General features: G+C 45.7%; 1 protein-coding gene across 3 annotated transcripts in view; it reads left to right on the forward strand.

The window, feature by feature from the left end:
* Window positions 1-16,426, forward strand: part of SLC9A7 (solute carrier family 9 member A7) — a 136,207-nt gene that overhangs the window by 66,141 nt on the left and 53,640 nt on the right. For all 3 annotated transcript variants that reach the window (XR_008418293.1, XM_053891678.1, XM_053891679.1), the window contains exons 4-6: window positions 3,105-3,181; window positions 6,038-6,150; window positions 16,120-16,225. Coding sequence is in view for 2 of the 3 variants with exons in the window: in XM_053891678.1 (XP_053747653.1) it covers window positions 3,105-3,181; window positions 6,038-6,150; window positions 16,120-16,225 (296 nt within the window). In the remaining variant the exon portion in view is untranslated. The remainder of the gene's footprint in view (window positions 1-3,104; window positions 3,182-6,037; window positions 6,151-16,119; window positions 16,226-16,426) is intronic.

The following is a 16,426-nucleotide window of genomic DNA, read 5'->3' on the forward strand; positions in this document are numbered from 1 at the left end:
CCTGGTTTTGATATTGTACTACAGTTACATAAGGTATGGCACCTGGATGGCTCAGTGAGTTAAGCAGTTAAGCGCCCAATTTGTGATTTCGGCTCAGGTCGTGATCTCATGGTTCCTGAGTTCGAGTCCCATGGCAGATTGTGTCTGTTCCTCTCTCTTTGTCCCTCCCCCACTTGCACACTCTGTCTGCGTCTGTCTGTCTCTCTCAATAAATAAATACGTACATAAATAAATAAATAAATAAATAAATAGAACCAAATCACTGATTGTGAGAGCTGCTCTAATGGCTGAAAAACACTTTGGGTTCTGCAGAGCCTTCCCTGTATCAGACTTATTTCCTCAGAAGGAGAACAAACAGCAGGCTTTGCCAGTTACCAATTTAAGTTGTTTTTATTTTTTTAATTTTATTTTTTTTTTCAAACATCTTTTAAACGTCTATTTTTGAGAGACAGCGAGACAGAGCACGAGCGGGAGAGGGGCAGAGGGAGACACAGAACCTGAGGCAGGCTCCAGGCTCCGAGCTGGCAGCACAGAGCCCGACGCGGGGGCTCGAACTCACGAACTGTGAGATCACGACCTGAGCCGAAAGCAACAGTCAACCAACTGAGCCTAAGTTTTTAAGATGGCAGTCTTTCAGGCTGTCCACTGTTCATTCAGCCACTTTCCTTTTTAGATAGTCCTTATAAAGGTACTGAAAGAGCTGGTTTTTGTCTGGTTTTGCCACCTGTGATTAAACCTGTTATCAATTAAATGTGTAATAACTCACCAGTTAACGGCAGCTACGGAGACAGATATTCAGACCCTTTGACCTATGCACATATAGTTGTCAGGGGGACATGGGCCTTTTTTTTTCCCCCCTAACCTGAACAAACGATCATTGGAATTAGCTTTGATTCAGTCCCGGCCATGGGGAGCCACACATGACTGGCCAAATGAGAACAGGGTGAAAGACAGAGGATTCCACCAGAATCCGGTCCTAGGGCCAGGAGGTGCTGTGCTTTCTTCCCTATGGGGATGTGGTTCTGGAGCCCTTCGACGTCTTGCATCTACACTGTATGTGAAAGCACTTTGGAAGCTGTGAGGCACATAATTAAGTACTGGGTGTAATGAGACACAAATAAGTGGCCTGGCATACCTTTCTTTTCAAGGTATGCCAATTCATATCAGCAAATACGAACAGAGACAGGTAGTTGTGTGTGTGTGTGTGTGTGTGTGTGTGTGTGTGTGTGTGTGAGAGAGATTTTAGGATATGTCATGGGGGTGTTTGGGGTGGCAGATTTATATTCCTAATGTTTTGTTTGGGCACATAATCACGGATATGAATTTACTTAACATATTCAAAGTAACCCTAGGGATGGTTACCCAGAAGAAAGCAAAAAAAAAAAAAAAAAAAAGACTGGAGACAGTGACTGATTTAAAAGGCAGACATAATGTGTGCATAATATATACAGGCAGCACCCCCATTTGGTGACTGCTGGTGTGGCAAGCCCTTGGAGGATTCTCTTCTGAGCAGGTGGCTTAGGGGCCCTAGGCCTTCCTTGACACCTTCTTCACAGCTTCAGAGAGGGCCAAGCACTGGGCACTTCGTGGTGGCTGCTTTGATCATGCTGAGTTCTTCCCAAGCCTTGTCTTTCCCTGATGTCACTCAGCTGGTACACTGGGACTCTCCTGCCTTTTAAAATTCTTAGATGAGAAATTGTGGTTTATATACACAATGGAATACTACGTGGCAATGAGAAAAAATGAAATATGGCCGTTTGTAGCAACGTGGATGGAACTGGAGAGTGTGATGCTAAGTGAAATAAGCCATACAGAGAAAGACAGATACCATATGGTTTCACTCTTATGTGGATCCTGAGAAATGTAACAGAAACCCATGGGGGAGGGGAAGGAAAAAAAAAAAAAGAGGTTAGAGTGGGAGAGAGCCAAAGAGACTGTTAAAAACTGAGAACAAACTGAGGGTTGATGGGGGGTGGGAGGGAGGGCAGGGTGGCTGATGGGTATTGAGGAGGGCACCTTTTGGGATGAGCACTGGGTGTTGTATGGAAACCAATTTGACAGTAAATTTCATATATTAAAAAATAAATAAATAAATAAATAAAATATTCATGAAAAAAAAAATAAAATAAAATTCTTAGATGAAGTCTTCCTGGCCCCTATTGAATTAGGGTGTTTGGGGGTTTATGGTTCGTCTGGTTTTGTTAAATAGTTCTCATTGTCCGATGAGAGCAGCTTATGCCTTGACGAGTAAGAACCATGGCTCAGGGTCCTAAGAACCCCAAGGACAGGGACTTTCCACATCAGAATGTCCCATGGGCATAATAACTTATAAGAACTAAAGCCGTGTGTGTGTGTGTGTGTGTGTGTGTGTGTGTGTGTGTGTGTGTGTGAAGGTAACCAGTGAATGTACAGAAGCATTGAAAGCATTGCAATTTTGCCATCTATTTCTGAATAATTGCTAGATCTTACATTGGTATAAGCATATAAACTTATACACATATATATAAACTTATAAATGGGCCCAGCTTAAACGGAACTACCTATTTTTCAGTTCTCCACTTCTGTTTTTATTGGCCCTCTTTCCCAGGCTGCAAAGATAAATACAGAAGAATATCAGGAGATATTTCCGATGCCATGAGGCGGATACTGAGGACACTGTTTTCTGATACTGAATTAAGCAGAAAGCTCCTTAGACAGCACTTTCATACTTTATCACTTTGAAACTTATATCTGTAATGATCTAAGGTACACCACAACCAGAAGTTACCAGTAAATAGTTTGGGCTAAATCTATGAAAATGATTGGTCTACTTACACTCACTCACTCTCTCACATACACTTGCTCTCTCTCTGTGTACTTTAATATAATCAGGGGACTTTTGTCTGAAATTTACCAAGCCCTTGCTTGTTTCCTCAGTGATTAGTGGGACAAGGGATATTTTAAAACCACAATGTTTATAGCTAAACAGCTTTATTCAGGAGTAATTTCACTTCTTGTTATAATGGAGGCAGTAAGTAAAGTCTCACTTTCAAGAGACTTTTACTGTGTTTCTTATGCTCAGTATCAAAAATAACAATGTGATTCCTGCCTTTTGTTTTCTGTAGAGACACTTTTTCAGAAATCTCGGGTCTATTCTGGCTTATGCTTTCTTGGGGACTGCCGTTTCCTGCTTCATTATTGGGTAAGTTACTCTTTGTCATTAACCAAATTAACATTCCCAAAGAAATGAGATCCACATGGGTCCACAGAGTTGGTGTTTTCCCCAGCTGTACTGAAATATACTTGACACATTCCATCCTGGGAGCTTCAAGTGGACAGTGCGTTGATTTGATACATTTAGAAATTGCACAGTCATTACCACCATAGTATTAGCCACCACCTTCAGCCTGTCACATCGTTACCATTTCTTTCTTGTGATGAGAACATTTGAGACCTACTCTCTTAGCAAAATTCAAGTATGCAATACAGTATTATTAGCTATAATCACCATGCCGTACCTTAGATCCCCAAACTTGTTAATCATCTAACCCGAAGTTTGTTCCCTTTGAGCAACATCTCCCTGTGTCCCCTGACCCCCACCCCAGCCCCTGAACACCAGCAGAGCCCAGGATTTTGATGTTTATGATGATGTTTTGATGTTTATGACATGTAGCTATTTAAATTAAGACTAGGCTTAATTAAAATGAAATAAAATTATACCTAGTCCCCCAATCTTGATTCCTGATAACATTCTCCAATAAAAAGAAGCAGGACACCTTGCAGAAATCGCAGATTCTAGGGCTAGGGTAGCAAATACACGAGATAAGAACAGGGCATAGCACAGTGCCAAAAAAGCAAGAAAGTGCCCAGAAAACAAACAGACACATGGAAGAACTTAGAGCATGTCAAAGAGACACAGAGCCAACCTGAAGGTTCCCCCAAGGCCAATGGCCAAAGAACAACAAAATAACATCGTACTGGTCCCAAACCATGAAGCAAACCTCTGAGTGTCTACTGATGTAGACACTACTGATTGGGCGAGGGGCGCCTGGGTGGCTCAGTCGGTTGGGCGTCCGACTTCGGCTCAGGTCGTGATCTCGCGGCTTGTGGGTTCAAGCCCTGTGTCGGGCTCTGTGCTGACACCTCAGAGCCTGGACCCTGCTTCGGATTCTGTGTCTCCCTCTCTCTCTCTGCCCCTTCCCCTGCTCATGCTCTGTCTCTCTCAAGAATAAATAAACATTAAACATTTAACTAAAATAAAAAAATAAATAAATGATTGGAAGAATAAATAAATGGAGGAGAGGTGACGGATCTTCTGTGCAGAAGAGTTCCAAATAAGGTATGTCGATCCCCGCCCCCACCCCGCAGGTGAAGGAATGTACCTCCCCTCCTGCTCTGTTTGCAGGCTTGTTCCGCAGTGATTTCCTTCCTTCCACGGAGTACAGGGAGGGGGGGTTGCAGGCAGTAGTGGTAAATCGCACTGATACTCTGCCCCCTTGATGTTTGTGATGACAGTGGCACTTTACCCCCTGCCCCCCGCCAAACACATTACCTCGGTGTAGTCATGAGAAAAAAGTCCAACGCGTCCCAGCTGAGGGACATTCTACAGAGCACCTGACCAGTGCTCCTCAAAACTGCCAAGGTCATCAAAAACCACACGAGGTCTGAGAGATTGTCACAGCCAGGAGGAGACTAAAGAGATGTAAGGGCTCAGTGTCGTGTGGTATCCTGGCTGGGATCCTGGAACAGAAAAGGGACGTTAGGTAAAAGCTAAGAAAATCTGAAGAAAGTGTGGACCTTAATTTTTAAAAACTTAGCCGGAAAGCTAGAGATACAAGGCCAGGGCCTTCCATGTGGCCAGAATAGAAGGGGCTTGGGCTTTGTCCTTTTTGAGAGAGACGAGCCATGGAAGAGTGACAGCTTTGATGACTGGCATGGGTGGCCAGATGGGAAAAGGCTGCCAGAGAGAAGCCTAGCGCCCGAGTCTTAAGTCTGGGGGAGAAGGAAAGGGAGAGGCACGTGTTGTTCTCAGGAAATGTTTGAAAGGTAATTGACGAGCAACACAAGGCAAATCAAACGTGTATCTCAGAGTTACTGGGAATTAAAATTGAACAGTGTATCGTTCTGGGCGCCCGGGGTGCAAAGGAGAGGAGCCACGACGTGGCCCTTACCAGCAAGAGTATCATGATGAGAGCGTTAGCTGTAGCGTACAATGAGTCTATTCTGTGGTTATTTTTACTCCCCTAACCCCTGCAGCTGCCATCACCACACACACACACACACACACACACACACACACACACACACACACCCTTAGTAACATGTACTAGGCCTTTGAACACTCCTCACTCCTCCCATTTTGTGAACTCTCCTGTAGGAAGTGTGCTGTAGCCAAGTCGAAATGTTTAACTTGGTGGCCTGTCTCGGGCCATGGCGCATCCTGCACAGTACAAGAAGAGCCGTGGCTGGCCTGCCCAAGCCATGCAGAGAAGGAGAAGCCGCATGTGTCGATGGGTGCACTGGTATTTTACTACCACATTTAGAGAATTTGGAAACCCGTCCCAGCCGAGAAGGTGGAACACTTAGACCTTTGTGGCCCACCCGGTTTTTCTCTCTCTCCAGCTTCGCCCCGTGCACTCATTTCCACAGCGTTACACACACTGTCTTAGAACGCTGTGAGTTTCGTGGCAATCTATCACCCACAATGCAGCGTTCTTCCTCTTCCTTTCTTCTCCATTACCCAGCTGCTTAAGATGCCTTAAAGTCGTTGCTAACCGAGGCCCGCGCTTTATAGCTGTGAGTAAGCACAACTTTGAGAAATCGAGTAGGCATTCACATGTGTCAGCACCACGACGTTAACTGCAAACCATTTGTTGGTGCCAAAGCCTTATTTGCACGTGTTCCTGGTGAGAGTGTCCAACCACAACAGCTGCCCGATGTTTTCACAGATCACTCTCGAACTACGGTATTCCGGTGCTGCTCGGTTCGCGTGTCGGCTAGGCTACTCAGGTGGGGTCTCGTTTCCTCTTCTGACGCAGTTTACCTTCCCTTCTTACAGGAATCTCATGTACGGTGTAGTGAAGCTCATGAAAGTCGTGGGGCAGCTCTCGGATAAGTTTTACTACACAGACTGTCTCTTTTTCGGAGCCATCATCTCTGCCACTGACCCAGGTATTTTGCACATACTGGCTTCGTCATCCTGATATTCCAGTAGTTACATCTTAAAACGTACAGAGCGATCATTAACTCTGGTTGCGGTACAGAGACTAAATAGAAGTAGCACCGAATGGTGGAGGGAGAGACCGGAAGTGGTCTAACAGAGGTAGATGGCTTTTGTAAGAAGGGTGTGCGTTTCCCTTTTATTTCTTTTTTTTAATTTTTTAAAGTTTATTTGTTACGAGGTTGGGTATGTGGGAGTAGGGGACGGGGCAGAGAGAGAGCATCCCAAGCAGGCTCCCGGCTGTCATTTTGCACCGCTGGAACTCTGTACCCGTTAAACAGTGACTCCCCCTGTTTGCACCTGCCTCCAGTCCCTGGTAACCGACCATTGTGCTTTCTGTACCTGTGACTTCGACTACCGTAGATATGTTAGTGAAGTGGAATCATACAGCGCTTGTCTTCTTGTGCCGGGCTTATTTCACTCAGCGTAACGTCTTCAAGGTTCATTTCTGTGGTCGCAGGTGTCAAAGCTGAATAATATTCCATTGTGCATATATACCACGTTTTGTTTATCCGTCCATCCGCAACGGGACACTTGGGTTGCTTCCACCTGTATTTCTTTCCCTTTTGTCTTTCATTTCAGAATGTCTAATTTGGTCATAATTTCCGCACCAAGACTGTCTTCTTCCTCCATGCCATGCCTTTGGCCTCATTTAGGAAATACATCATTTCTTTTTTTTTTTTTAATGTTTATTTATTTATTTTTGAGAGACAGAGAACGCACAAGCAGGGGAGGGCCAGAGAGAGAGGAGACACAGAATCCGAAGCAGGCTCCAGGCTCTGAGCTGTCAGCACAGAGCCCGACGCAGGGCTTGAACTCACGGACCGCGAGATCGTGACCTGAGCCAAAGTCGGACCCTCAACCGACTGAGCCACCCAGGCGCCCCGGAAATACATCATTTCATTTAAATAAGGCCTTTTCTTGGGGCGCCTGGGTGGCTCAGTCGGTTGAGGGTCCGACTCTTGATTTCGGCTCAGGGTCATGTCAGGCTCTGTGCTGAGTGTGGGTCCTGCTTAGCATTCTCTCTCTCTCTCTCTCTCTCTCTCTCTCTCTCTCTCTCTCTGCCCCTCTCCCCCACTGGCACTCTCTCTCTCTAAAATAAAATTAAAAATAAATAAGCCCTTTTTGTAGTGGAAATGTACTCTGGTACCACTGGAGTGAATGTAATGTTATTTGTAAACTCCTTTGCTCCGTGTTCCTGCAATGACTGCATACTGTGACCTGGTTCCTATTAATAAATCTCTTACCTTGTATTTTTCAAGCGTTAGTTGAGCCAGTTCTTAAAAGTGGAATTATTATATGCCCCCCTTCCTCCACAACCCCAAAACGAACAGAAACCCTCTCCTTTCAAAGGTGGAACCTACAATTAAATCAGTTCGCATAAAGTAGTCACAGCTATTCCTTCCTATAATGTCAACCACCGAGAGTACATCGTAGGCGAAGAATTTACAGAGAAAGACATGGTGGAGGCCCAAGAGTGGCGGTGGAAAGGCCCGCTAACCTTCTGGACAGCGATGATTTTAAAGATACTAAGATTCTCCCCACCACACAACTGCACCACCTCTCGTGGGAGTCCCCTAGGTCAGTGCGATGGTGGAAATGTTCTATGTTCTGTGCCCAGTCCAGTATGGTAGCCAGTAGCCACGTGTGGCTATTGAGCACTTAAAATATGGGGTAATGCAACTGAAGAACCGATTTTAAAATTTTATTTCATGTTAAGCAACTTAAATAGCTACCTGTGCCCAGTGGCTACCATATTGGATGGCACGACCCTAGACAGTTGTATGGGTCTGAAAAACATCACTGTTCCAAAAACCATTGACCTCTCTTAGCCCCATAACTTATTAAAAGCACTAAGCAAATTGATATCGAAGGCTTGGCTGGTTGAAGCACCCTGGTTTTTGAGAAAGAGCACGGGGTGTGGAGTTACAGGGGTAAGTTTGAGCTCCAGCCCTGCCAGTCACTGACCAGGGTGGCCTGGGCATACTTTCTCTGCTCCATGTCAGTTGCTGCATTCATGAACTAGGAGTAATGATATCTATTTCCCAGGGCTGTTGCGAATAGTAAATGAACTAACAGGTATAAAGCACTGACCATAGCATCTGCTAATCACGTTGGTCTCTATCCACATCTGGCTCAGGCAGAAATTTCTTTCTTTTCCCCATTGTTTAAAAAAATGGTCTCTCCCTTTGGTTTCGCTATCCCAGTTCTGTTCTGTTTTGTTTTGTTTTGTTTTTAAGCTTACTTCTTTTTGTAGCCATCTCTACACCCAACATGGGACTCGAACTCATGACCCTGAGATCAAAAGTTGCGTGCTCTACCGACCAAGCCAGCCAGGCACCCCCCTCTATGTTTTGTTTTATTTTATTTTATTTTATTTTATTTTATTGATTGATTTTTTTTAATGTTTATTTATTTTTGAGACAGAGAGAGGCAGAGCATGAATAGGGGAGGGTCAGAGAGAGAGGGAGACACAGAATCTGAAACAGGCTCCAGGCTCTGAGCTGTCAACCCAGAGCCTGATGCAGGGCTCGAACCCATGGACCGCGAGATCATGACCTGAGCCGAAGTCGGCCGCTTAACCGACGGAGCCACCCAGGCGCCCCTATGTTTTTTTTTTTTAAATAAACAATAGGTTATCACTGATTCAGGCATGTTTCTAAGGAGCACTCCAAAAAGTAGCTCTGTTATTTTTCATACTACAATGTCTGTGATTGTCTCCCAATGTGTGTCTATTGAGAAATCGAATCTGCGGAAGTCTAAGAAAGGTGGTTAGTCTCTCTGAAAGTGTATTACTACCTATACTCATCTGTAACTTTATCACTAACTTCTCACACTAGTATCACCAATAAGCAAAAAGGAGGTTAGTATAATACAAAGATCACGGGTATCGTTTTCCGACCTATTAGTGTTATTTCCTTTAATTGGATGGGAAGGCTTTTTTTTTTTTCCAGATTCTCTTCCTAATTGTTTACCTCACTTTAATGTATCCAAGTCGTGGTAGACAATAATGGAAGGCATTATCATGATACACTGTTGCTATGTGGCCTATGAAGATTGGCCTAGTAAGGGTTTTATATCAATGGAAGTTCTAGAAAATTGGAAGTTTAAACGTACTAAGCATTAGGACATTAACTTTTTTTTTAAATTTTTTTTAAAGTTTATTTATTTTTGAGACAGAGAGAGACAGAGCATGAACGGGGGAGGGGCAGAGAGAGAGGGAGACACAGAATCCAAAGCAGGCTCCAGGCTCCCAGCTGTCAGCACAGAGCCCGATGCGAGGCTCGAACTCACGGACCGCGAGATCATGACCTGAGCCGAAGTCAGACACTTAACCGACTGAGCCACTCAGGCACCCCTGCATCCTTGTTTTCTATTTCATCACTTTAACTTTAACATTAACTTTAACTGCTTTTTAATGGAAATCTTTCTGAAATGTCGACACAGGTTTCCAAATCGGTGATCGGTGATCGGTGGCGCCAGTAATTTTCTAGTCGCATCACCCGGGCTGCTCAGTCAGTCTCTTGCTTGTCTTTTGAGGCTCAGGTCCCATCTGCCACCTGCCTACACGCACTCCCCTACCTCCTCCAGTGACTCGCGCCCACGGCTCTTGAGTCAAGCCTATTTTGTACTTAACGCTACTCACCACTGTGTACTGAGTGTTCGCAAGTGCTAAGTGCCCTTTAGTACACACGTGAAGTGTTCAGGCCAAGTTAGTCGAAGGAACAAATCCCGGTTCTCGATTTTCCCTTCTTCCTCTGTCTGCTCTTTTATTTTACCCCCGCTACTTTTTAGATACCCGTACCAGAGGCCTTCGGTCAACTACTCGTCATTCCTTAGTCCGCGCCCGGTTAGAAACAGCTGTTGTGATCCTGCTGTCCCTGATTTCGGGGGTCCCACTGTACAGGGGAGCAGTCTGTTTACTCCCCGCCTTGAGAGGCCACTCACCCAGTATGTCACCCCCGCCCCGTCATCTTCTGGTGGTCCATACCCACAGTGCTCCTTCCTCTTGGCCGTGCACAGGCTTGCTCAGAAGGGGCACTGCAGGGTTCGTGCCTTGTTTTATAAAGTGATGGGCGGGGAGGATGAGAGACTGAAAACCAGAGCAGCCACATTCAGAGCAGGGCTGTGTAAATGTTCGTTGTGATTAGTATTAATTATGCAAGCTAGCCTTTATGGTTATGGGTGAGTTAACTGTTGTTGTTTTTTTTTTTTTTTACTTCCAGTAACTAGTATTTTAGGAAAATAGTGTTTAAAGTCAAAAGGGGGGCGCCTGGGTGGCTCAGGTGGTTAAGCATCTGACTTCAGCTCAGGTCATGATCTCCTAGTTCGTGGGTTTGAGCCCCACATCAGGCTCCACGCTGGTGGTACGGAGCCTGCTTGGGATTCTCTCTCTCTCCCTCTTTCTCTCTGCCCCTTCCTCATGTGTGTGCCCTCTCCCTCTCTCTCTCAAAATAAATAAACAAACTGTAAAAAAAGAAAAAAAACATTTCTAAAAAGAAAATAAAGTCACAGGGGCTCTGGAAAATCATAGAGCTTAAACCCCCGCACTTCACTAAATCTTTGGACTTTGCTGTGTGCTAAGCTCTCATAGCCAGTTGGCGGCTACGTGGGATGGCTCCTCTTTGCCCCTCCAGATTTACTCACCACCCTCCTTTTGGCACCAAGAGGCTGGTTTGTGTGGAAGATTTCAAAGTCCCTTTGCCTGCTGGTTTCCCCTGGGATGTGTCCACAGGGGAGCACCAGTGGGAGACCAGAAGGAGGGTGGAGACATAGACCAGCTCCTGGTTCGGCAGAGTCACGCCTCCTCTGGACCCTCCAGGCGGAGGGATGGTATAAAAGCTCCCCGTTTTCACCCGCACGTGCTGTCCTCTCTCTCGTGGTTTCCCCATAGTCTGCCCACACTTCTGTAAATAATCCCTTTATTAAACGCTTCTCAAGTTGCTCAGTTTGAGGGTGCTGTCTGTTTCCTGCCAGGACCCTGATTGGTAAAGTCCTGGGCCCCAGGTCTCCTGGGCCGCCAGTCCATTGAGACCAGCCTCTAGCAGTCTTGCGTCCCTGAGTGACTGGTGTGACCACAGGCCTCCGGTGCCAGCCCCCCAGTGGACGTGTCATAGGAATGACGGATAAAACTTCTGGGTTCGACCACTGAGATTTTAGGAGTTTGGATGCTGTAGCAGAAAGCAGCCCATCAGACCCGTTTTCTCATCTCTGAATTAGCGGAAATGATAGTACTGCCCACCTAGGGTTTTATGAGGCCTAAATGACACTGTCCAGTGTTCAGCAGAGGAGTGCCTGGGTGACTCAGTTGGTTGAGCATCCGGCTTCGGCTCAGGTCACGATCTCGCAGTTCGTGAGTTCCGGCCCCGCGTCGGGCTCTCTGCTGTCAGTGCAGAGCCCGCTTTGGGTCCCCTGTCCCCCATTCTCTCTGCCCCTCCCCCACTCTTGCTCTCTCAAAAATAAATAAGCATTAAAAATAATGTTTAGTATAGTGCCTGCTTCATGGTAAGCCCTTAGTAATTGTGGTTATTATTATTAGCATTGTTAATTTTTCTTTCGTATTGGGTTAAAACAAGATAATTCTTGGGGTGCCTGGGTGGCTCCGTTGGTTAACTGTCCACCTCTTGATTTCAGCGCATGTCACGATCTCACGGTTCATGAGATCGAGCCCTGCGTCTGGCTCTGCACCGACATTGCAGAGCCTGCTTGGGATTCTCTCTCTCCCTATCTTTCTGCCCCTCTCCTGCTCTCTCTCTCTCTTTCTTTCTCAAAATGAACAAACTTTTTTTAAAAAGAGAGTTCTTGTCACAGAGTGATGAGGTACTAGAATAAAGGTTTTGTGTTAGAGTTCTTCACAGAAACAGAATATATAGGTGTGTGTGTGTGTATGTGTGTATGTGGAGAGAGAGAGAGAGGGAGAGAGAGAGAGAGAAAAGAGATTTATTGGATATAAAGAATTGGCTCCTGTGATTATGGAGGCTGAGAAGTCCCCACATCTGCTGTCCAGAGGCCTGAGAACCAGGAAAGCCAATGGCGTAGTCCCAAGCCGAGTCCAAAGGCAAGACTTCTGCCTTCAACTGAAGTGTTAATCTCATCCCAAACCTCACAGACAAACCCAGAATAATGTTTAATCAAATATCTGAGGTCCCCATGGCCCAGTCAGGTTGGCCCATAAAATTAACCAGCACGGATTTTCTCTAAGGAGCCACAGATACTGTTCGTGCAGTAAATAATCCAGGGGCGTCCGGGTGGCTTAGTCAGTTGGTTGAGGGTCCGACTCTTGATTTCGGCTCAGGGCATGATCTCACAGTCGTGAGATCTAGCCCTTGGTCAGGCTCTGTGCTGGGCATGGAGCCTGCTTGGGATCCTCTCTCTCCCTCTCCCTCTGCCCCTCCCCAACTCATATTCTTACGATAGATAGATAGATAGATAGATAATCCAGAAAATAAGATGTTTTCAGTCAAATCCCTAAAGATTTTTTCCTATTGTGTCACCCAGTAAACTGTATTTAAGGGTGGAAGAAAGAGATTGACATGTCCTCTAGGAACTGTGGCTTCTGGTAGTGCCCCCCTGTTGATGTCCCGCTACTGTTCGAACGGTTAGAGTAGCGATTGGAGCACGGAGGGGCATCATTACCTGGGGCAGCCTCCGGACACAGTCAACATCTTTCATATCCACATCACTTCTTTCTTCCCCTCTATAAATGAATTAAACTTACTTGAAAAGGAAAGCACGACGGGGAGAGTGTAGTTTGGGAATCTTCCTTAACCCTTAACAGAAATAGAGAAAGCAGGAAAGCAAAAGGAAAACCAGAGCTCCAGCTAGCTGACGGAGGGCCCATGAATCCCCAAATATTGAACTGCCAGCAGCAGGGGGACTTAGGGACCTGAACAGCAGCTGTGCAGGAGGAAGCAGAGGTGAGAAGAGGAGGGAACTTTCCTACAAGTATTCACCCTCAAAAGGAGGGGTCCCCGCCTGGAGTAAAGAACTTTGTAGGCATATCGGATAACAGAACTTTGTAGGCATATCGGATAACAACCGTTACAGCTGGGAGGTGCTTTACAGGCTCTGATTTGTGGCTGACAACGGGCGAGGACACTGGAGGAGGTGTGAGGCTGCTAGAGAGACCTGAGCCCTCAGGGCTCTCAAAAAAACACCCGGTGAAAATCTCTCTGGAAGGGCAGAGCCACTCCCTAAAAATGAACCGCTGGGACCACGGGCCCTGCTTGACAGGGCATTAAAGGAGAAAGCAAGCTCAGATGCCAATAGAACACAGAGGAAGTAGATTTCATTGAATATTGAGGAGGTGGCGGGGCGCCTGGGTGGCTCAGTTGATTAAGCATCCGACTCCCAGCTCAGGTCATGATCTCGCATTCGTGGGTAAGAGCCCCGTGTCAGGCTCTGTGCAGACAGCTTGGAGCCTGGAGCCTGCTTGGGACTCTATGTCTCCCTCTCTCTCTGCCCCTCCCCTGCTTGCGCTCTGTCTCTCTCTCTCTCTCTCTCTCTCTCTCTCTCTCTCTCTCTCAAAAAATAAACACTTGAAGAAAATTATTGAGAGGTTGGCTACCCTCAGGGGCCATATTTTCAATACTTCAATGTAAAACCAGCAGAGGGAGCCCTAGAGCTATGAAAGGAGAAAAGCTATTCTGGGTCTTCCCATCTCACCTAACAGCGAGCAGCAGACACAGATTGGTGAATCGGACGCAAGCATGTTGTAAGAAAAAAATGAAGATCGCCCTTCTGAGTAATAAAGTTGCAGATAATTAAGTCGTATCAGCAAAATCGGGTACCAAGCACACTAAGACTAATATTCCAATAGAAGCTAAAGGAAATTGAGAAAGCGATAGAGGTTATGAAAGAACTGTATATCTCAGGATTGGAAAACTCAGAAATTAGAGGGGTAAAACAGTGGAGCATTATGGAAAGAGTTACAGAAAGAAACAGACAAGAAACCCGGGCAGTAAACGAGATGTAAAAAAGCATTAAAAAAAATAAATTTAGGGGAACCTGGGTGGCTGTCAGTTGAGCATCCAACTCTTGATTTCGGCTCAGGTCATGATCCCAGGGTCATGGGATCGAGCCTGGCATTCGGCCCCATACTGAGCGTGGAGCCGGCTTGGGATTCCCTCTTTCTCCCTCTGCCCTCTCCCCGGCTCACACGTGTTTCTCTCTCTCTCTCTCTCTCTCTCTCTCTCTCTCTCTCTCTCTCTCTCTCAAATAAAAAAAATAATAATAAGGGGCACCTGGGTGGTTCTGTTGGTTAAACGTCCAACTTCAGCTCAGGCCATGATCTCGCGTTTCATGGGCTCAAGCCCCACATCGAGCCCTCTGCTGTCAGCACAGATCCTCTGTCTCCCTCTCTCTGCCCCCCACTCACTTGTGCTCTCTCTAAAATAAAATTTAAAAAAAGCAGAAGGTAGTTGGGTGTGAATGTTGAGGAGCTTTCAGGGGGTCTGCATAAGGTCCAAACTGATTTAATAATAGTAATACGTTATTTGTCTTTCTTAACGTCCATTTTTTTTTTCATGAGCGTGCAGTATTGTGGAGTTTCCCAGAGGCTACATAACATGTAGTGTTGACTATCTGTTGATCGGACACAGAAACATAAGAGAACCATCTGTCTCCCGTTAATCTGGATAGTAAAGAGATTTGAAAAACTGTAGAACAGTGGCTCTCTTCTCACTAAGTTTGTTTTGTTTTGGAAAATATAATTATTTTTCATTACACACATGGACGTTAACATATGATGGGTTCGTTAGTAATTTTAAGTGCATAAGTATTTAAATTTTTCTTTTACTTAATACAGTAACTATCGACAGCTATAGCCCACAAAACTAAAGGTTGTCAGGCGCCTCAATAATCCTTAAGAGTATAAAGGAGTCCTGAGACCAAAAGTTTGAGAACTGCTCATCTGGAGAATAGCTGCTTTTTATTCATTAAAATTTTTTTTAATTTTTTTTTAATGTTTATTTATTTTCTGGAGAGAGAGAGAGAATGAATGAATGAATGAATGAATGAGTGAATGGGGGAGGGGTACAGAGAGAGGGAGATGTGGAATCCAAAGCAGGCTCCAGGCTCCAAGTTGTCAACACAGGTCCCAATGCAGGGCCCGAGCCCACGGACCACAAGATCATGACCCAAGCTAAAGTCGGCCACCCAACCACTGAACCACCCAGGTGCCCCTAAAAAATTTTTTTTAATGTTTATTTGTTTTTGAGAGAGAGACAGAGCATGAATGGGATAGGGGCAGAGAGCGAGGGAGACACAGAATCCAGAGCAGGCTCCAGGCTCCAGGCTCCGAGCTGTCAGCACAGAGCCCGACTCTGGGCTCAAACTCATGAACCATGAGATCATGACCTGAGCCGAAGTCTGGCGCTTAACCAACTGAGCCACCCAGGCACCCCTGGAGAATAGCTGTTTTTTAAATGTCTAAGACATGTCAAGACTCTGAGCTATGACAGACATCTGCTCTGTCATAAAAGAAGACTTCCATTATCTCACAGACCTTTACTAAAGCCTTCTCCGTACCTATACTGGGTTCTGGGGACGCGGTGGTCAATGAAACAAGGTTTTTGCCTTCAAAGAGATTTCAACCCACCAGTGGAGCCAGATCACACGAACTGTGATTATTTTTCTTAAGTTCTGGAATAGCGGTATTTTCAAAGCATGATGGGATTGCGGTAGAAAGCGCAGAGTCGCAGTGCAGTGTTACTAGAATCAAGCACCACATGAGACCTCATCCAGACCAGGAAGACTGTCATTTTCATTTATCCCGCAGATACACAACCTGTCCTTGACTCCCTTACTGTCTCCCAAACCACCCTGTCCCGCCAAAGGCAGGAATTGCCTCTCTGCATTTGTCATCAGTGGCTTAAAGTCAGAAACTGAGACGAATTTATTTGCTTTGTGCTCATTTTTAGTGACCGTACTGGCGATATTTAACGAACTGCACGCAGACGTGGACCTCTACGCACTCCTGTTTGGAGAAAGCGTCCTCAATGATGCTGTTGCCATTGTCCTGTCCTCGTAAGTAACAGCATTTCTTCCCCGACGAAGAGAGAGTCTGGCTTCCTGAATGCTCTGGGCCAAATTCAGAGGCTTATCTTAAAAGCGTTCAACATTGAACTGGCTGGGTTTTTTTAAATGAGGTTTTATCAGCTTGGTCGATAAAAGTTATGTTGCTTTGTCCGCTTGGCAGCGATCTGAATGCTGATACCAGCGTGACAG

The sequence above is a fragment of the Panthera pardus genome, unplaced genomic scaffold (assembly GCF_024362965.1).
Source record: "Panthera pardus isolate Hobbes unplaced genomic scaffold, ASM2436296v1 HiC_scaffold_27, whole genome shotgun sequence".
Lineage (NCBI taxonomy): Eukaryota > Metazoa > Chordata > Mammalia > Carnivora > Felidae > Panthera > Panthera pardus.